Genomic DNA, 15070 nt, shown 5'->3' with positions numbered 1-15070 from the left:
TATTAAACTTGTGTGTTTGATTGGCTACTCGGCTTCCTAGCTGAATACCAGGAAACAGATATGACGTCACATCTTGCGGGCATTATATGTAGAAAAAAATTGATTCAGGTCCGAAATGTCATTGTCTGATATTGTCACGAAAAAAATCTCGATGTAGCCCTAGTAATACATGTGAAATCTGATCTGAAAAATATTATGATAACTGATAAAATGTTAAAATGTAGCGGTGAATAATGAGGACATTGTCCCAGTCACTCGTCTGATGATTTAGTTTTTGCTTATTTGGCACCACTGAATACACATTTGTTGTATGAAATGTCACAATTTTAATCTCTTTAATATTCTAGAAAACAAAATGAGCAGCTGAAGGAAGATTTCCAGTTCAACTTGTCCGTCCTGGATGAACGAGACAGAGAGTTGGAGAAATATGATGTCATGACTACCAAGGCTTTGAAATTGGAACACAGCAGGTGAATTTTGACACAAAGAAAAGTGCCTGGATGCTGGAAATAAAATATTGTGTGTGTTTCAGCTGCCTAAGTAAATGAGGCAAACAACGTGATTTGGGTTATTTAACGCTGCAATGCACTGGACTGCCGTTCCAGTTGTAATGAGTTTAACCATTTCTTTTCACACACTGCAGTCCTATTTTGGAGGACTGAGCTGTATAACAGACCATCATTTGTAGTGTCACTGTGGATCTAGCACTAATGCATCAGATGAAACCCGAGTTACATTTGATCTGAATGGCCTTAGCAGGAAGACACTTATTGACATCTGCTGATATTTACAGACAGGCCGAGCTGAGCCGGCTCCATCAGCAGCTCGTGGTGCTGGAGAAAGAGAAGGCCAGAGAGGCTGAGGAGAAACAGGAATTACTGCGGCTCCATCATCACAATGCTTCTCAACACCAGCTGCAACTGGACCAGCTGAAGGGGTGAATCTAAGTGACACACTTTGCAATTTCTGTAGATATCTAAGTCAAAGTGTGAAGGAATACGCTGTAAAAGTAGCTTCATTCCTTAACTCTCTGGTGTCAAACTCAAGGCCGAGGGGCCAAATCTGGACCGCCATCAATTTCATCTGGCCTGCATATGATTAAATACTGCCATGGTTTACATTTAAACCCATTTCAATTTAAAAGTCACTAAACTCTGAATCACCAACAATGATGTTACTCTTTTAGGCATATGGTTTTTTTTTCTTCCATTAAATACTAATATCGCTATTTCAAAAAATTGTCACTTGAAAATGGTTTTAGGTAAGTGATGAATGAAAATTCATTAGTATGACCCAAAGTTTGGATTATGAGTACATTTGTTTGTTCATCTAATTTGTGCAATATGACGACCCCAATGTTGAGTTGACCACTGGGCATCATCGTTGTGAATATTCCTCTTCAAGATTTGAGTCAGCCAAATATGTTGTCTTGCTCGTTGCTAGACTCCAGCCTTGCACAACCTCCCTCTTCCCCACTGGGTGGTTTTCAAACTATATTTACTCCTTAAACTTTGATAGAAACATGTCCACAAATCTTGCTCAGGTTGACATCACAGGTGTCTGCCCTCTGCTTGTCTAAAGTAGGAACTACATCAGGTTCCATGTTAGCAGCATGACTTGAGCGATGTTGCCTGTCTCGATTTTGAGAGTTTCGCATTTCACAGCAGGTGACTAGGAATATCAACAGTTTAAATGGAAAATCGTGTGGGTTGGTGGCTTGGATGTTTGTGACTCGAGGTGTAGCGTAAGAGGGCAATTTAGATGTTCTCATTTACCAATTAAATGCTAAATGTTAAAAAATACTTTACAATTAAAAATATCTGATAATCTGACAATATCTGTGTTCATTTTCCTTCCCATGTGTTGCCTTTAGTGCACTGAACAGATAGCTGTTATATTATCACCAACTTAATTTTTCATGTGTACTCCTCATTGTTTTGCCTTAAAAATTTAATTCGACCCCCCAAACCTTCAGCCCTGTGTGAATAACCTGATATGAATCAAAGCATCAAAGGTCATGTGAGGTGATTTTGCTCGATATTGTCTTTCTTACAGCTTGTTGTTCCCAAAATGTGTTTGTGTTTTTGAAATGCAGTGAAATGGACGCTGAGCTTCAAAAGCAGAATGAGGAATTTGAATTGATAAAAACTGAACTAGAGCAGAGGATACAAGAAGCAGAGAGACTTGCATGCGTACAAAAACAGGTGTAGTATAAATATATTTGTGCTGTCTATGTTCATCATATTTACCCTCTAACTAGACGTGAGGTAATGAAGCTTCTTGGAGTGCCGCACTTTTTCAGAGCCTTCTGGTTGGAAATCTTTGCTCTTTGAGTTCAACTATTAGAACAGTAGTAGTGCTACAAAGTAACACAAACAAGAGAGTACAGGTTGATCCGGATTGGAAAAGTACATAAGTCATTCTTACATCTTTGCACTCACTAAACTACTGAACAATGTGGAGTCCAAAAAGCATAATTACCTTCTACGTCTTGCTTTTATGATGAAAATGCCGAACACTTTTGCCCATAATTGTGTATGATAACAGAGTTTTGAAGCTGTAGATATGGTGTTGTGAAAGGTTTGTCTGCAAAGTCTGAAGTAGGGATAACTGTTGCACTTTGCTATTCTAAACCATCTGTACTGTTTTGTTTGTGTGCTTAAATTGCATGCAGCTAGGCAGCGACTGCCATGTTTCAATGGCATTATACTATGTAGTTTTTTGCACTGTTTACACTATAATAATGTTTACAATGTTGTACTTTTAGCATGGTTTTGAGCCCCTTCAATAGCTCTGATGTTATTCTAAAGAATGTTCTAGAGTATATCTGTTATGTTGGGTTGTTTGAGTAAATTGCATGAGGAAAGCATTGTTGGCCAATCTGGTGTTAATATTTTCCTTTAAGTTACATTCAGAACAGTTATGTATGTGTGATTCATTTGCCATTAAATCATCTTTAGTATTATGTAGTTTAAAAATCTTGTCCAGGCTGCTACTTGATAATCGCAGTATGCATTATTTGCGCTTTCCTCAACTGAGCTGAACGGTTTGATACCAAGAGTAGAACAGTAGGGGACGTGGTGTTGAGTTCTTCCTGCCACAAAGGAGACAGAAGTTAGACAATATTTAATAGGTGTGAAATTACTGATAGAATGTAATGATGAAAGTAAGTCCCTGCTTATACGGTCAAGCTCACACGGTTTACCAAGAGCACTTCCTGCTGAGCTCTGAAAACGAGGACCCATGTTCATGAGGCTTCATCACTAATTAAGACTGTCTTGCTCCTTTAAAGTCTTTGTTTGACGTCTAACCAGTGTTTGGTGTGTCTGGCCTACAGGAGATGATGTCAGCTTTTGAAAGTGAACTCAGAATCAAACAGCACGAGTTCAATCAGAAACTGGATGAGATGCGCGCTGTGGTGTTGTCTCACGATGCAAAGGTGACGAAATGTGCAATTCAAGCTGTCACTGCTGACCAACCCTTTGCAGGTTCTTTTTTTTTCCCACCAAGGTGTCCCCAATAAATCACAATTTAGTTCATCTTATTTGAAGTTCAAGGACTAACTTCAGTGTCCTTATCTGCTGAGTCAAGATTTTTTAGTTGAAAGTGACGACTAATATTAAGAATTGATTTCTGTCCGTCCTGTTTCAAGTGTGTTTGTTGTCTTATGAGTGTTTTTATCTCCACCAGGTGAAGTTGCTTTCTAAAGAGAATGATGTCCACACCCAGGCAAGGCTCCAAGTCACAGAGTCTTTAGAAGCATCTCTGGAGCGCTGCAAGGAGTTACAAAGTCAGCTGCATCACAAAGACGAGGCGATCAAAGGGCTTACTGCTGCCAAGGACAAAAGGTTCACCGCCGTTCCGTCTGTGTGTTTGCTTACTTTTCTGAACATGTCCTCTGTCTCAGAATAAAGGAAGTGGAAGACGCGAAGGAACAGTTAGAGATCAAACTGAAGCTGCAGGAAGATGAGCATGTTAAGAAGTGAGTGGACACATGCGGAGAACACACAGGTCCTGGATACGCACACACACACCTGCGCGAAAATATGCATACATATTGAAATGTAACTTTTCTATGCACTAGAAGCACTACCTTGCAGTTTTCAGTGTGGCACTTGCGCTCACAAGAATGAGTCACTATATAATAAATGCTGCCGGCAAGAGTGACCTTATGATGATCCCAATAATACATTTATAGCCCGACTGTTCCTCCCAATATCTCCGGATAGATTCGTCTGGACTGCAGTACAAGGGCTTTCCATATATTGTCGCCTAAAGGGACACAGTCTTTTCTCTCACTCAGACACATAATGTGTTATGATGGAGCTGATCTACATTTCATGCTGCCCTATTTTTTTTCTTTGTCTCCTCTTGAAGTACAAATCAGAATCAGAATCAGAATTTATTGCCATGGTCAGTGGGGATTCCACCAACTAGGAAAGTGCTTCGAAATAATAATAAAAGCAGGTCAACTCTTACTGCTGTCTCATATCCAGGAATCTGAGACATTTAAGATACTGCTGCTCAGTTACAAGAGCGCAGTGCACATTATGTGTTTCATAAAGCTTTTAGAAGCGTCAGTCAGCCAAAGATTCTAGTAATGCCCATGAAATCACGGTATTTCAGTCCCATCCGTTGCTCTGCATAGTACACATCATTGTATCTTATTTCATGGAAGGGTTGAACAGGAGCAGAATTAAGAACTATAGTTTTGTTTTTTGTTTTTTTAAATCACTGACCATCCGCACTTTTTCCAGTTTTACTTGGTGATTATTTTGGTTAATATAATTTAACCTCTTTTGTGGCGTTTGCACACTGTAATATAGTTAGACTTGGTCTCTTTATGTGTTCATTTTATGGTCAGTTGCTCCTTTTTCAAAGTAATTTCTCTGCTTCACAGCATAACCACACCATTAGATTTGCATCCCTCTTCTATATTCCTCTTCATCAGATGTGAGTTTGAATCATCTCTGTAGGTGTTCCAGTGCCAGTGTGTTTCTGCCTTTCGACATGACCAACTGTGATTTAGTTTAAAAGCCTAGTAAACCCTTGATTTGATCAATAGGTCATGTGTGGGCTTTGTTGTCAACTTAGTGTGTTATTTGTGCCTGTTTCTGTGGGAGTAGCTGTTTTTGTTCTGGTGTTGTCCCACCCCAACAGATGAACACACAATGTGTACATCTGTTGGAGTGGGAGCCAGTAATTTCACTTTTGCTCTCCAGGAAATGACACTGTCAATATTATGGTTTGAAGTTTGAAGTTTTTTTTCCAAGTTTCTGTTTCTGTCACTTTAGATTTTCTCTTGCTTCAGGATTGTTTCCACTTTAGATTAAATGTTTTGTTGTGTCAAAGTAAAAGATGTTACGGTTATCAATATATAACAATCGAAGAGCAAACCCTCAAACTTTATTTTGTGTCTAAAACATGCTCCAAGCTTATGATTATACTTTGCTCAGTGATTGATACTAGTCACCGCTCGCATAGACCCTACGTGTGGTCTGACTTTAAGTCAGCACTCAAAGACACAAAAGGTCATATAAGCAGTTCAGGTACTCTACAACAAAAATAGCAGTTGTATGAGGCGGCTGAAAAGCAGACGTGATGTGTGCATATATGGAGAACCATTTTTGAAATTTCTGAATCCCAACATTGATCCAGATCATCCCCGAAATGTTATGATGCATGCATGCTCCTTGTCCCATTTCTGACATGTCCAAATTTTCTGAGTCAGTTTGCTGACAAACAAACCAACACTGTCAAGAACATATTCTCCCCCTTGGCAGAAGAAATGATTAGGAGGAACTCCACACCAAGTTCCTTCTATTCAGTCTTATAATGTCTACTTCCACCGATCATGACCGTCATAATGGTGCTGGGTTTGTATTCCTGTGTCTCTTTCCCTAAACCAATGACTGCAACTATAACTGTTGTTTTGTCGACTGTTTAAATGGTTCTTTTACAGCTCCAATACTAACCTTTTGTGCTGCTTTACTCAAGATATGGGGATGTGGCCCGTGCTCTGAAGAAGTGTGAGGAGCAGCTGGAAGCTCAGCGTTGTGCCCACAAGCAGCAGCTGCAACGGGCTGAAAAACACATTGGCAAACTGCAGAATGAAATCAAGCTCCTCTCTACAAAAGCACACTCTCAGCACAAGGAGCATCAGGAGTCCATTGAGCAAAAGGAAGAGACAATACAGAGGTGAGTTAATAAAAAGTGTTAAACTTATAATAGTTGCAGTCAATGTATCACTCACTTTTAGAAAGAAAGCTGTAACCCAGTATCTACAAGCACTATTAAACTGGTACTATCTTGTTTTTCCTCTTTCACAGGCTTTACAAAGATGTGGAAACAACACGGACTGGCTGGGACCAGTACATCACACAGGTCTCCCATGAGATGGTTTCCAAGGATACAGAGATGATCACCTTGCAGGAGAGAGAGGACAAACTGAGGACTGAACTGAAGAAAAGCAGGGAGGAAATAGAGAGGTGAGACAAACAGACCTTTAAAAAAAGAAGAAGAGGTTGAAAGCAGAGTGTGCAGTTAGCTTTCCCAGGCTGCCAGAGACTACATTGTCTTAATATAGCAATGTAAATGATAAATATCAAACACATATTCCCAAAACTAGTAACCCGCTACTGCTTATATTTTTAATTTATTTTTGTGCACTGGGGGAATATTTATCCCTATTTTGTGAACCTTTGAATTCCCTAATAATATATCAGTAATGACATCACAAAACTTTTAACTCATCATTTTATTGGACCGAAATCGGAGCATCATTTGGACAAAATAGTTAAAGGCATGAACATGTGGCTTGTTGCTTCAGAACCCATGGAGTGGAGTGTTTATATGAGAAATATACTGAAGGGAGCACTGACAAGGTCAGAATTGCAAGGTTTAGAAGTACACATAAACAGTCAGATAAGTATGGTTTCCACATATTTTTAAAATATGACATTGAATTTCTGAGTGCTCTGGCTTTATAGTAAACATGTGGTCTATTTACCGTTTGCATTGTTACTCTGTCGATGTTATGACTCATTTGATATCAAGTACATGGGACCATGCTTAATAATTCAGTGGGCACCCAGTGGCTTTTGATTCGCCCAATATTCAGCTCTGCCTTGAAGGTTGTTCAGAAATTTTTAAAAGTTAAAGATAACTGCTTGGTGTCTTTAAACCTCTGTGTCAGGTACAAAGAAGAGCTGAGTACCAGTTTGCACCGAGAGCAATGTCACGAGCAGAAGCGGGTGCAGTTGGACCTGGAGTGGCAGAGACGCTGTGAAGACCTGAAGGCTGAGCACTACCTGGCCAATGAGACGCTGATCCGAGACTTGGCTCAGGCTAGGGACCAGGTCAGGGTTTAACTGATCCTCAAGTGTGTGTTAAAATGAGTGTTGTTCAGGTTAATCATATTGTTTTATGTAGCATATTGAAATAGATGTTTAATCCTAATCATCAGGCTAATGCAGAGCTCACTGAGAAAGAACACCAACTGGAGGATTTACACGTCTTACTACGGTCTATGAAAAATGAGCGAGACAAAGCAGTTCAGGTAGGAACTTTTTTTTATTCTGAAAAACACATCAGTGTTGCAGAGAAATAACTTTGTGATGGGTTGAAGTTTCATGAAGCAGCATCCTGATTATCAGAGGCCACCAGATGGCACTGTCTGCTGAAAAATGTTTGGACTTGAACAACTAATTCAATGAAACGTCACATCCAAGACAGATGAAATAAGAGCGCCATCAAGTGGCCTGTGAAAATTAGGACACTGTTTCATCAACCCTGCAGTACTGTTTCATGATACCACATCCACCCATCACTACCCAAATCCTTAAGGCAATCCTAATCCTACAGCTCCACATAAATCCATAGCATGCAATCACAACGCTAAATATTGAAGTTTTAATCCTTAATGCTTCTGCCCTCCATGGTATTCACAAACAGTATCCCTGAGTCATTACCATGGACACCAGTCGCTACAACGCTACACAGTTTACTCACGCAGTACAATCCCAACTGGGTCCAGGAAGAATGTTTTGGGTTGTGTTTTTGACCTATAATATGGCAGCTACTGTGCTTCTGGAAGCTGGGAATTGAGAACTCAGCCATGACGAAACTAAGAAGGCTACTGCATCTAATTCTCTTTTCGTTCTTTCTGCTCATTTGACTGTAAATAATTCCCTTGCCACGTCATAGGTCCTTCTCTTTCTATATGCATTCTTATCTCTGTGTGCACACTCAAATCCATTGGGATGTCGACTGGGATTCATGTCAACCTCAGAAGTCGTGTCTATAAAAGACTTGAGGAAAAAAGACTCACTAATGATCCATGAATATCAGGTTTGAAATAGTGAACACCTTTTGGTAAAAATCAAAATGGAGACGTTAAACACAACACATTGAAGACAACTTTATTTGGCCTTCATCCGTGCATGAGCATGTCCACATTTTCCATGACATTGCATGTTTGTATTTACATTACATCCCAGCAGTCGTCCTTTGAAGCCTGCTAGGACCTATTCATCTTCAAACAGCCTTAATGACCTCCGCTTGTATTAACAGGGAGCTGTGTTTGAGCTCAGTTTCCTGTTATATTTTAAATCACTATTGTTTCAAACCTACTACAGACAGAAAAGGTTTGTGTTTATAGAGCAATCATGAAAGACCATCACAGCGAGGGTTAATCCCACCAAAAGTGAGCATGAGAAACGTGTACTGTAATGTAAGACGACAAAAGGAAGTATGTGTTTCACATAAAAATCAGTGAAATGAAATGCTAAAATGGTTCAAGTGTACGAGAAAGTAATATTTCATTGCCACAATGGTGTCACATTCACCGCCTTGTGTTTAATAGTCATCCCTTGTTGGGGTCTTTTTTAGGAGTGCTGAGAGTCACCATGACGGTGTGCATTGACTCATTGAGCTGGATGACCTCTGTGTGCCGCACCAACACAAAAAGACCTTCTCAGATTGCACTATAAACTACAGCAGCCACATTATTCTGAAGTCAAGTGGTTTTAGCCGTCGCTACAAGGACGAATCTGTCCAGATGAGAAAAATCTGATCCTAATCGCACTGTCTGTTGCACGAGCCTGTCTCTAAGTTGTTGAAGATCGACATCATCAGCTCCTCATTTGATAGACAGCATTAAGTTTGACTAGGAGTGAAAATCAGCTCTGCCTCCATTGAGATTCGGACTCCTCCTCAGCTGTAATATTTGCCCTTCCAGTTGGATATCAATTATACATATTTCGATTTATGTTTCCACAATTATTTCAGTTTATCTTTCCTTATACAGCATATTCCCACATGTTGTGCTTTATTTTATTTTCCATGTATTTTTCCTTATTAATTATATAAATCTATATATTGATGTACAGCATTCATGATGTCCCATTGAGCTGCACTATAATTCGGATATAAATGTGGCAAAGAGAAATTAACTGAAATAAAAGTTGAAATATTTTGCCATTTAAATAAATTTTCATTTTTATTTCAACAATTATTGTTGCTCTATTTATTTGCATGTTTATCTTTAATCATAGGACTCCCATTATTTGTAAATTTGGAAAATAAGTTAGGTATGAAATATATGATAAATGGTAATACACAATGTATGTAATTATTAAAATGTATATTCATAGTGTTAGTATTCTTATTCTATTATGATTATTAGTATCATGGTGGTTGTTGTTGTTAATAAAACATACTTCTGTTTATATTTCCTACTTCCTTCCCAGATTTGGCACGCCTGATATTCCATCCAGAAGTTCAGAGATAAATGTGTAAATAAATAATGAAAAATAAATGATATGCCTCACATAAAGATGTTGTATGTGTCAACCCCACACAGGGTGCAGCGACAGCTCCAGATCACTTTGCATCAGAGGAGATCAGTTCCTTGCAAGAGCAGAACAGCATCTTGCGAGCGGTGGTGTCCCAGATGAGGAAAGACATGGACGGTCTTGGTCATCAGTCTTCTGACCACAGGCCCAGAGCACAAGCCATCTCACCTCTTCAGCCTTTTGTGAATCCAGAAAGCCTCAGAGCACCAACCATCATGCCAGCAGCTGACAGTAAGATGAGCCCAAGAGTGATGTCGACCATCGCATTAGAAGTCATTGTAGAATAATTCCTGCTTGCATTGTTTCTCTTTGTTAATTATTTTGTGCAATATTTGGAGCATGGAATCAAGGTTAAATGATTGTGCATGCAAAAGTTTAATGAAGGTTGCGTAAGTCAGTAGATTTCACATTATTTGGTTTGCCTCGTACAAATTGTGATGTCCATTCATTCATATTATTTCCCGAGGAATCTCTCCATCTAAGGGGAGAAAAACAACCTTCACACATTAACAGAATTTTAATAATATACATACCTTCATTGTGCAAGTGCAGCATGAGGATTTGTGTAATTATCATTATATTAATTCGGTTAATGCTCTTGCCAAACAATTCTCTTCTTCAGGATACGCTTTAGCTCTGGAGGAGGAGGTGCGGAAGCTAAAAGGGCGATGCCGGAATCTGGAAGAGCAACTAGATGGCGCTACGGGATCAGTCACTGACAATCAGAGCGCACGTCAGGCCAACACAAATTCAGATCAAACATATCTGTGTAAACAAGGACCGAAGAAAGGTTGGTCGTGTAATTAAAATCAAAGTCAAGCAAACAAATCATGTTGAAACACATAGTTTGGGAATGTTTTTGAAACCGAATTTTGTCCACTAATTTGACAGTAAATGTTTTACTGTTACTCATCCCATTCTCTTGTTATTTGCAGGCCCACTTGGTAAAAGACAGGAAGCCAGAGTGGAAAATATGGAGTCTGCGGTAGCTGGCATCATTGAACAGGTTTTCATCTCAAGCTTTGGTCGGGTATTACTGCATTTGACAGAAGCTAAATCGCATTCTTCTTTCAGATTCTCTCAGCACGTCAGCTCCAAGGAGTCCACCCAGACCTCCAGCGACCGCCACACTGTCCAATACCTGACAAAGCTTCCACGAACTTCCCGGGTGAAAAAAAACACCGTTGTTTGCTGGAGGCCCGGCTGAAGCAGGCGGCGTCCCACATTGCCCGGCTGAGCAAGGAGAAACAGGAGCTGATTGAAATGGGCAACAGCCTCCGAGCTCAGGTCATTTCCACGGTACACGGTACAAAAATACAGGACACAGAACGACACAGGGAACATTGTTTTTCTTGTTTTTTAAACACATCATTTCATCTGTCTGTCTAGCTTGCACAGAGCTAAGCCTACCTGTACTTTGTCTTCAACAGCATCAAAGGAACCTGAGGTGAATGCTGGTGGACATGAAGAGCAGAACAACCGACTGTCTGCTCTGGAGCAGCTTCAGTATCAACTCACCACACAGGTGAGCAATGTTAAACTGACTCAGTTCTCAAGCTGAATTAAAATGTTATTGTACAACAGCATTAGCTCACATTTTACTTATTTATCGTTTTGTTATTGGCTCCTCGGGCAGTTCAGGAAAAAAAAAGAAATCACTGACAGCAAGGAGTGTGAATGTATGGTCATGTTTTTATCCTAACACTAGAGGTCACTGTGCGACATGTTTGGCTCGACAGGAGCTGCAGTTTGCGCTGAAGCAGATGTTTTGTGGTGAGGAGAAACCCCCTGAAGGTCCATCCAGTCATGACGCTAAATCCCAGGGCGACCAGAAGTCAGAAAGACTTCCTGAGGTAAGACTGCAACAAGGTTTTTGTCACTTGTTAACCAACACTGATGTCGACTTTCTTCACTCAGGCTGCAGTATCAGCCAACCAGTCAGACAGGGAGGTGGAAGTGAAGCTGCAGGGAGATCCAGTCCTGCTTCGGTCTCACTCTGAAGACTCTCTACAGCCTTTAAAAGAGATCTGGGAGATGCTGGACCACCGACTCAGTGTGTCCCTTCCTTCTGAAGGTAATGTTCAAAATCATACAGGTATACACACAGGTCACTAGAGTCAGAACCTAACCGGGTTTTATATTCCCTGCTTATGCAAACTATGTACAAAAAGTCATAGAACTGACTTATCTGACAGCAGAGAAAATTAAAACACAGTTTTTAGGAATTGTTATCATATTTGTCTCATGTCTACGACTCAAATATAAGAACCAGCCTCTTGTCTGGAAGATCAGTTTTATACCACCAATTGTAATTTGTTTTACATAGCATCTACAAAAAAAATGAATTTAAGATTGGTTGTTTTATGTGCATAGATCTAAGGTTATTAGGTAATTTAGGAAAATATCTAAAATTATGATTTACAAAAATGCGATGTTAAATTAGTTAGAAATTCGTTAGAAATTCAGCTTTAAAAAGAAAGAAACATACCTAAGCACCACATCGACACAGTGTCTTTATTATCTAATACCTGTCTTATATATATTTTATTACAGTATCTAAATTTGTTTCTTCTGTTTTTGTGGGGACATAAAGGGGTGAAATTCATTGCTACATAAGCACTTATCATCACAGTAACAATGATGGCCAATGAGTAGTCCTTTGTCTGCTATGTAGATAAGAAATAAAAATAAATACCAATATAAAATAAATAGAAGAGGTTGCCTCAGTATCACATGATTTCCCCCCTTAAAATAGTGGTTCTTACTACGATATTTTGCTGAACTGAACAGTATTCAGTATGTGTTGGATCACTACTTCTGTATCAGGATACATATCGTATTGCTGCCAGATATTAAGCATAGTTGCTTTTTCATGATGCTACAATGAGTTTCTCAGAAGCATGGAGCTGGCTGGTTCACCCTATAGAGATAACATCTCCAGCGATGTTTTCAGACCCAACACCTTCTTGCTGGCTTTTTGTTTTCCCCTTTACCACTACTAATTGGTCCAAAACTTCATGATGTATCTTCCATAGAACATGAAATGGATTCAAGTGTGGCTCATCTCAAACTGTACTTTCATGAGACCATGCGATGGTCTTGCCCAACCCGTGGCCTTGCCGCAGACACTTGTGTGCCTGCAGTCTGCATTAGCAGTCACAGTGACACGCAGGTGAACCCTAGAACACACTGTCAAGTTATCTGGAACAGCAGTGCTGGTAAATATTTGATCATACTTGTTATCTGCAGTTCGTGGACAGCATAGAGATAATGTACACACTGAGGAAAGACTTTTTTAGGTCAAAGCAGAGGAAATCTTGGAACAATTTTTGGATATAAAATGCTTTTCAAAGAAGAGTGTTCGCACTTCAGCTGTCGCCTAGTCTGATCTGGATCTCTTCTCCTGAGTCCCAAATCATGACTTCACCGTTGCCCAGTCAGAGCGAGTGTTTCTTTGCGCCATCATTCTGTGAACTGTCGAACTTGAGTAACCCAGAGAAGTCAGACCAGCTCACTGACTCCGTCATCAGTCAAGCCCACAATTAAATCACGCTATCTCCCAACAAGCATGCCCTGTTTTTGATTGGACAGGGCCCAACGCCCATTCAGTTCGAAACGTCATTGTGTGAAGCATTTTTGGGTTTGCTTATCAATGCAGCTCTTAATTCTGTTGTGTTTCCAGTTACACAACTTGAGTGTTGGTTTCACTCGACTCGTATTGGCAAGTCTGGACAAGGAGAAGCTTGTGACCTCGTGATCGGTGTTGAGGAAAGTTGTCATGCTCCTTAAAATCATGCCTCGAGCATTCATGCCTTTTTTATTGTTTTGTTTCTTGGAATGTGAAATTAAAGCATGTCAGTGAGTGCAAGGGTTTAATTTAGCTGTCATTCGTATTTAAGCACAGCTGTGATGTTTGGCATCGAAGCGGCTTGTAAATCAGTGGCGCGATAGTCGTCAGAAATGAATCCACATTTTAAATAGAAACTGTCGTACAAGTAGTCATGTGTGGAGTTAATAGATTAATCACATCAGTCACTTTTGTGAAATTATAGCAGTTACGTTTCTCATACAAATATGAGGAAAGACAACCATATGAGGATTCATCAAACCTTTAACTGCCAATTCAAGTAAATGGTACAGCACATTTTCAGACCTTGGAACCCCTTGCGAAGGAGGTCAGAACTTCACCCACACTATTCACACCATTTGGTTTATGTGCGTAATAGCAAAGAAAAATATTCAAGTATAAAAATAATGAAAGTTAAAAGGAGCACATTATATATTATTCTGAATATAACTAATTAATTAACTAATTGTATTCTGTATAACTGGAGAAAACTGGATCTTAAACTAAATGATGAAGGTTTTGGATTATCTTATTTTTGTCTTTATGAAAGAATGACGCTGTTTGGAACTCATTGGTTTCTATTGTTTTTTGTTTATTTATAATTCAGCTCCAGTGTTCCAAAGTGTCCAAAACTAAATGTGTGTTATTTTCTTTATTCCACAACAAGTCACTACAGTTGCTTTCTAATTTCTGTGCGTGTCAACATGAATTGCATCCAGTCTTTCATGCACCTTAGATTGCTATTATATTTTATTTAATTCTCTTGCGGGCCACATACAATGACTTCATGATACAGATTTGGCCGATGAGCCTTGAGTCCTCTTGACCCTGGAGAACAGAGTGAGTGGAATGACCACTCTGTTGAGTAACAATCCTGAAAGTGTTCTCCTGAACACAATTGAGAGATTCTTAGTGTCATGCTTGACTTTTTGTCTTCTTCACACCTTTTTTGTGCTAATGCAGATAGATAGATAGATAGATCGAAGTATAGTTTCCCTGACTAAAATCCCATTTTTCTTCTGTGTCTGAAGGTGAAAGTGATCAGGGCAGGAAGGACATGTCTAACTTGGATGGAACAGCATCACTCTGTAACCATAAACCAACTACAGTCCAGCCATTGAGTCGAACCACCACCACAACAAAGACCAGAGGGCCTGGACCTGCTGGAAAAAAGAATCGGATCAGAAACTACAATGTCAAAGACTGACACATCACCAGAGATAATCGTTCACCAGATTAATGCCATCACTAATCAATCATAGATATTGTGATATATCATAACACCTTCTTTAAAATACAGCATTTTTAATTCTATTTTAAGCATGTGATGTTATTATTTTTACACTTAAATAAACTTTTTTACCATTTG

The 15070-nt window shown here is 39.5% G+C and overlaps 1 protein-coding gene across 10 annotated transcripts in view; it reads left to right on the top strand.

Moving 5' to 3' along the window:
• The window catches only part of ccdc57 (coiled-coil domain containing 57), a 20603-nt gene extending 5533 nt beyond the window's left edge, over positions 1-15070 (top strand). For 7 of the 10 annotated variants that reach the window (XM_053866865.1, XM_053866864.1, XM_053866870.1 and 4 more), the window contains 18 exons: positions 348-470; positions 794-937; positions 2096-2204; positions 3338-3439; positions 3691-3848; positions 3908-3982; positions 5998-6198; positions 6330-6488; positions 7196-7358; positions 7466-7558; positions 9863-10085; positions 10477-10644; positions 10790-10860; positions 10929-11160; positions 11285-11379; positions 11594-11707; positions 11772-11928; positions 14733-15070. In XM_053866865.1, coding sequence (XP_053722840.1) covers positions 348-470; positions 794-937; positions 2096-2204; positions 3338-3439; positions 3691-3848; positions 3908-3982; positions 5998-6198; positions 6330-6488; positions 7196-7358; positions 7466-7558; positions 9863-10085; positions 10477-10644; positions 10790-10860; positions 10929-11160; positions 11285-11379; positions 11594-11707; positions 11772-11928; positions 14733-14908 — 2563 coding nt within the window. In that variant the 3' untranslated portion in view covers positions 14909-15070. Of the gene's footprint in view, positions 1-347; positions 471-793; positions 938-2095; positions 2205-3337; positions 3440-3690; positions 3849-3907; positions 3983-5997; positions 6199-6329; positions 6489-7195; positions 7359-7465; positions 7559-9862; positions 10086-10476; positions 10645-10789; positions 10861-10928; positions 11161-11284; positions 11380-11593; positions 11708-11771; positions 11929-13536 lie in introns of those variants that run through there. The other 3 variants (XM_053866866.1, XR_008414622.1, XR_008414621.1) reach the window with 3 other exon arrangements.

The sequence above is a fragment of the Synchiropus splendidus genome, chromosome 5, assembly GCF_027744825.2.
Source record: "Synchiropus splendidus isolate RoL2022-P1 chromosome 5, RoL_Sspl_1.0, whole genome shotgun sequence".
NCBI classification, from domain to species: domain Eukaryota; kingdom Metazoa; phylum Chordata; class Actinopteri; order Syngnathiformes; family Callionymidae; genus Synchiropus; species Synchiropus splendidus.
Note: the sequence above shows the minus strand (reverse complement) of the source record. Positions and strands in the feature narration are given on the sequence as shown.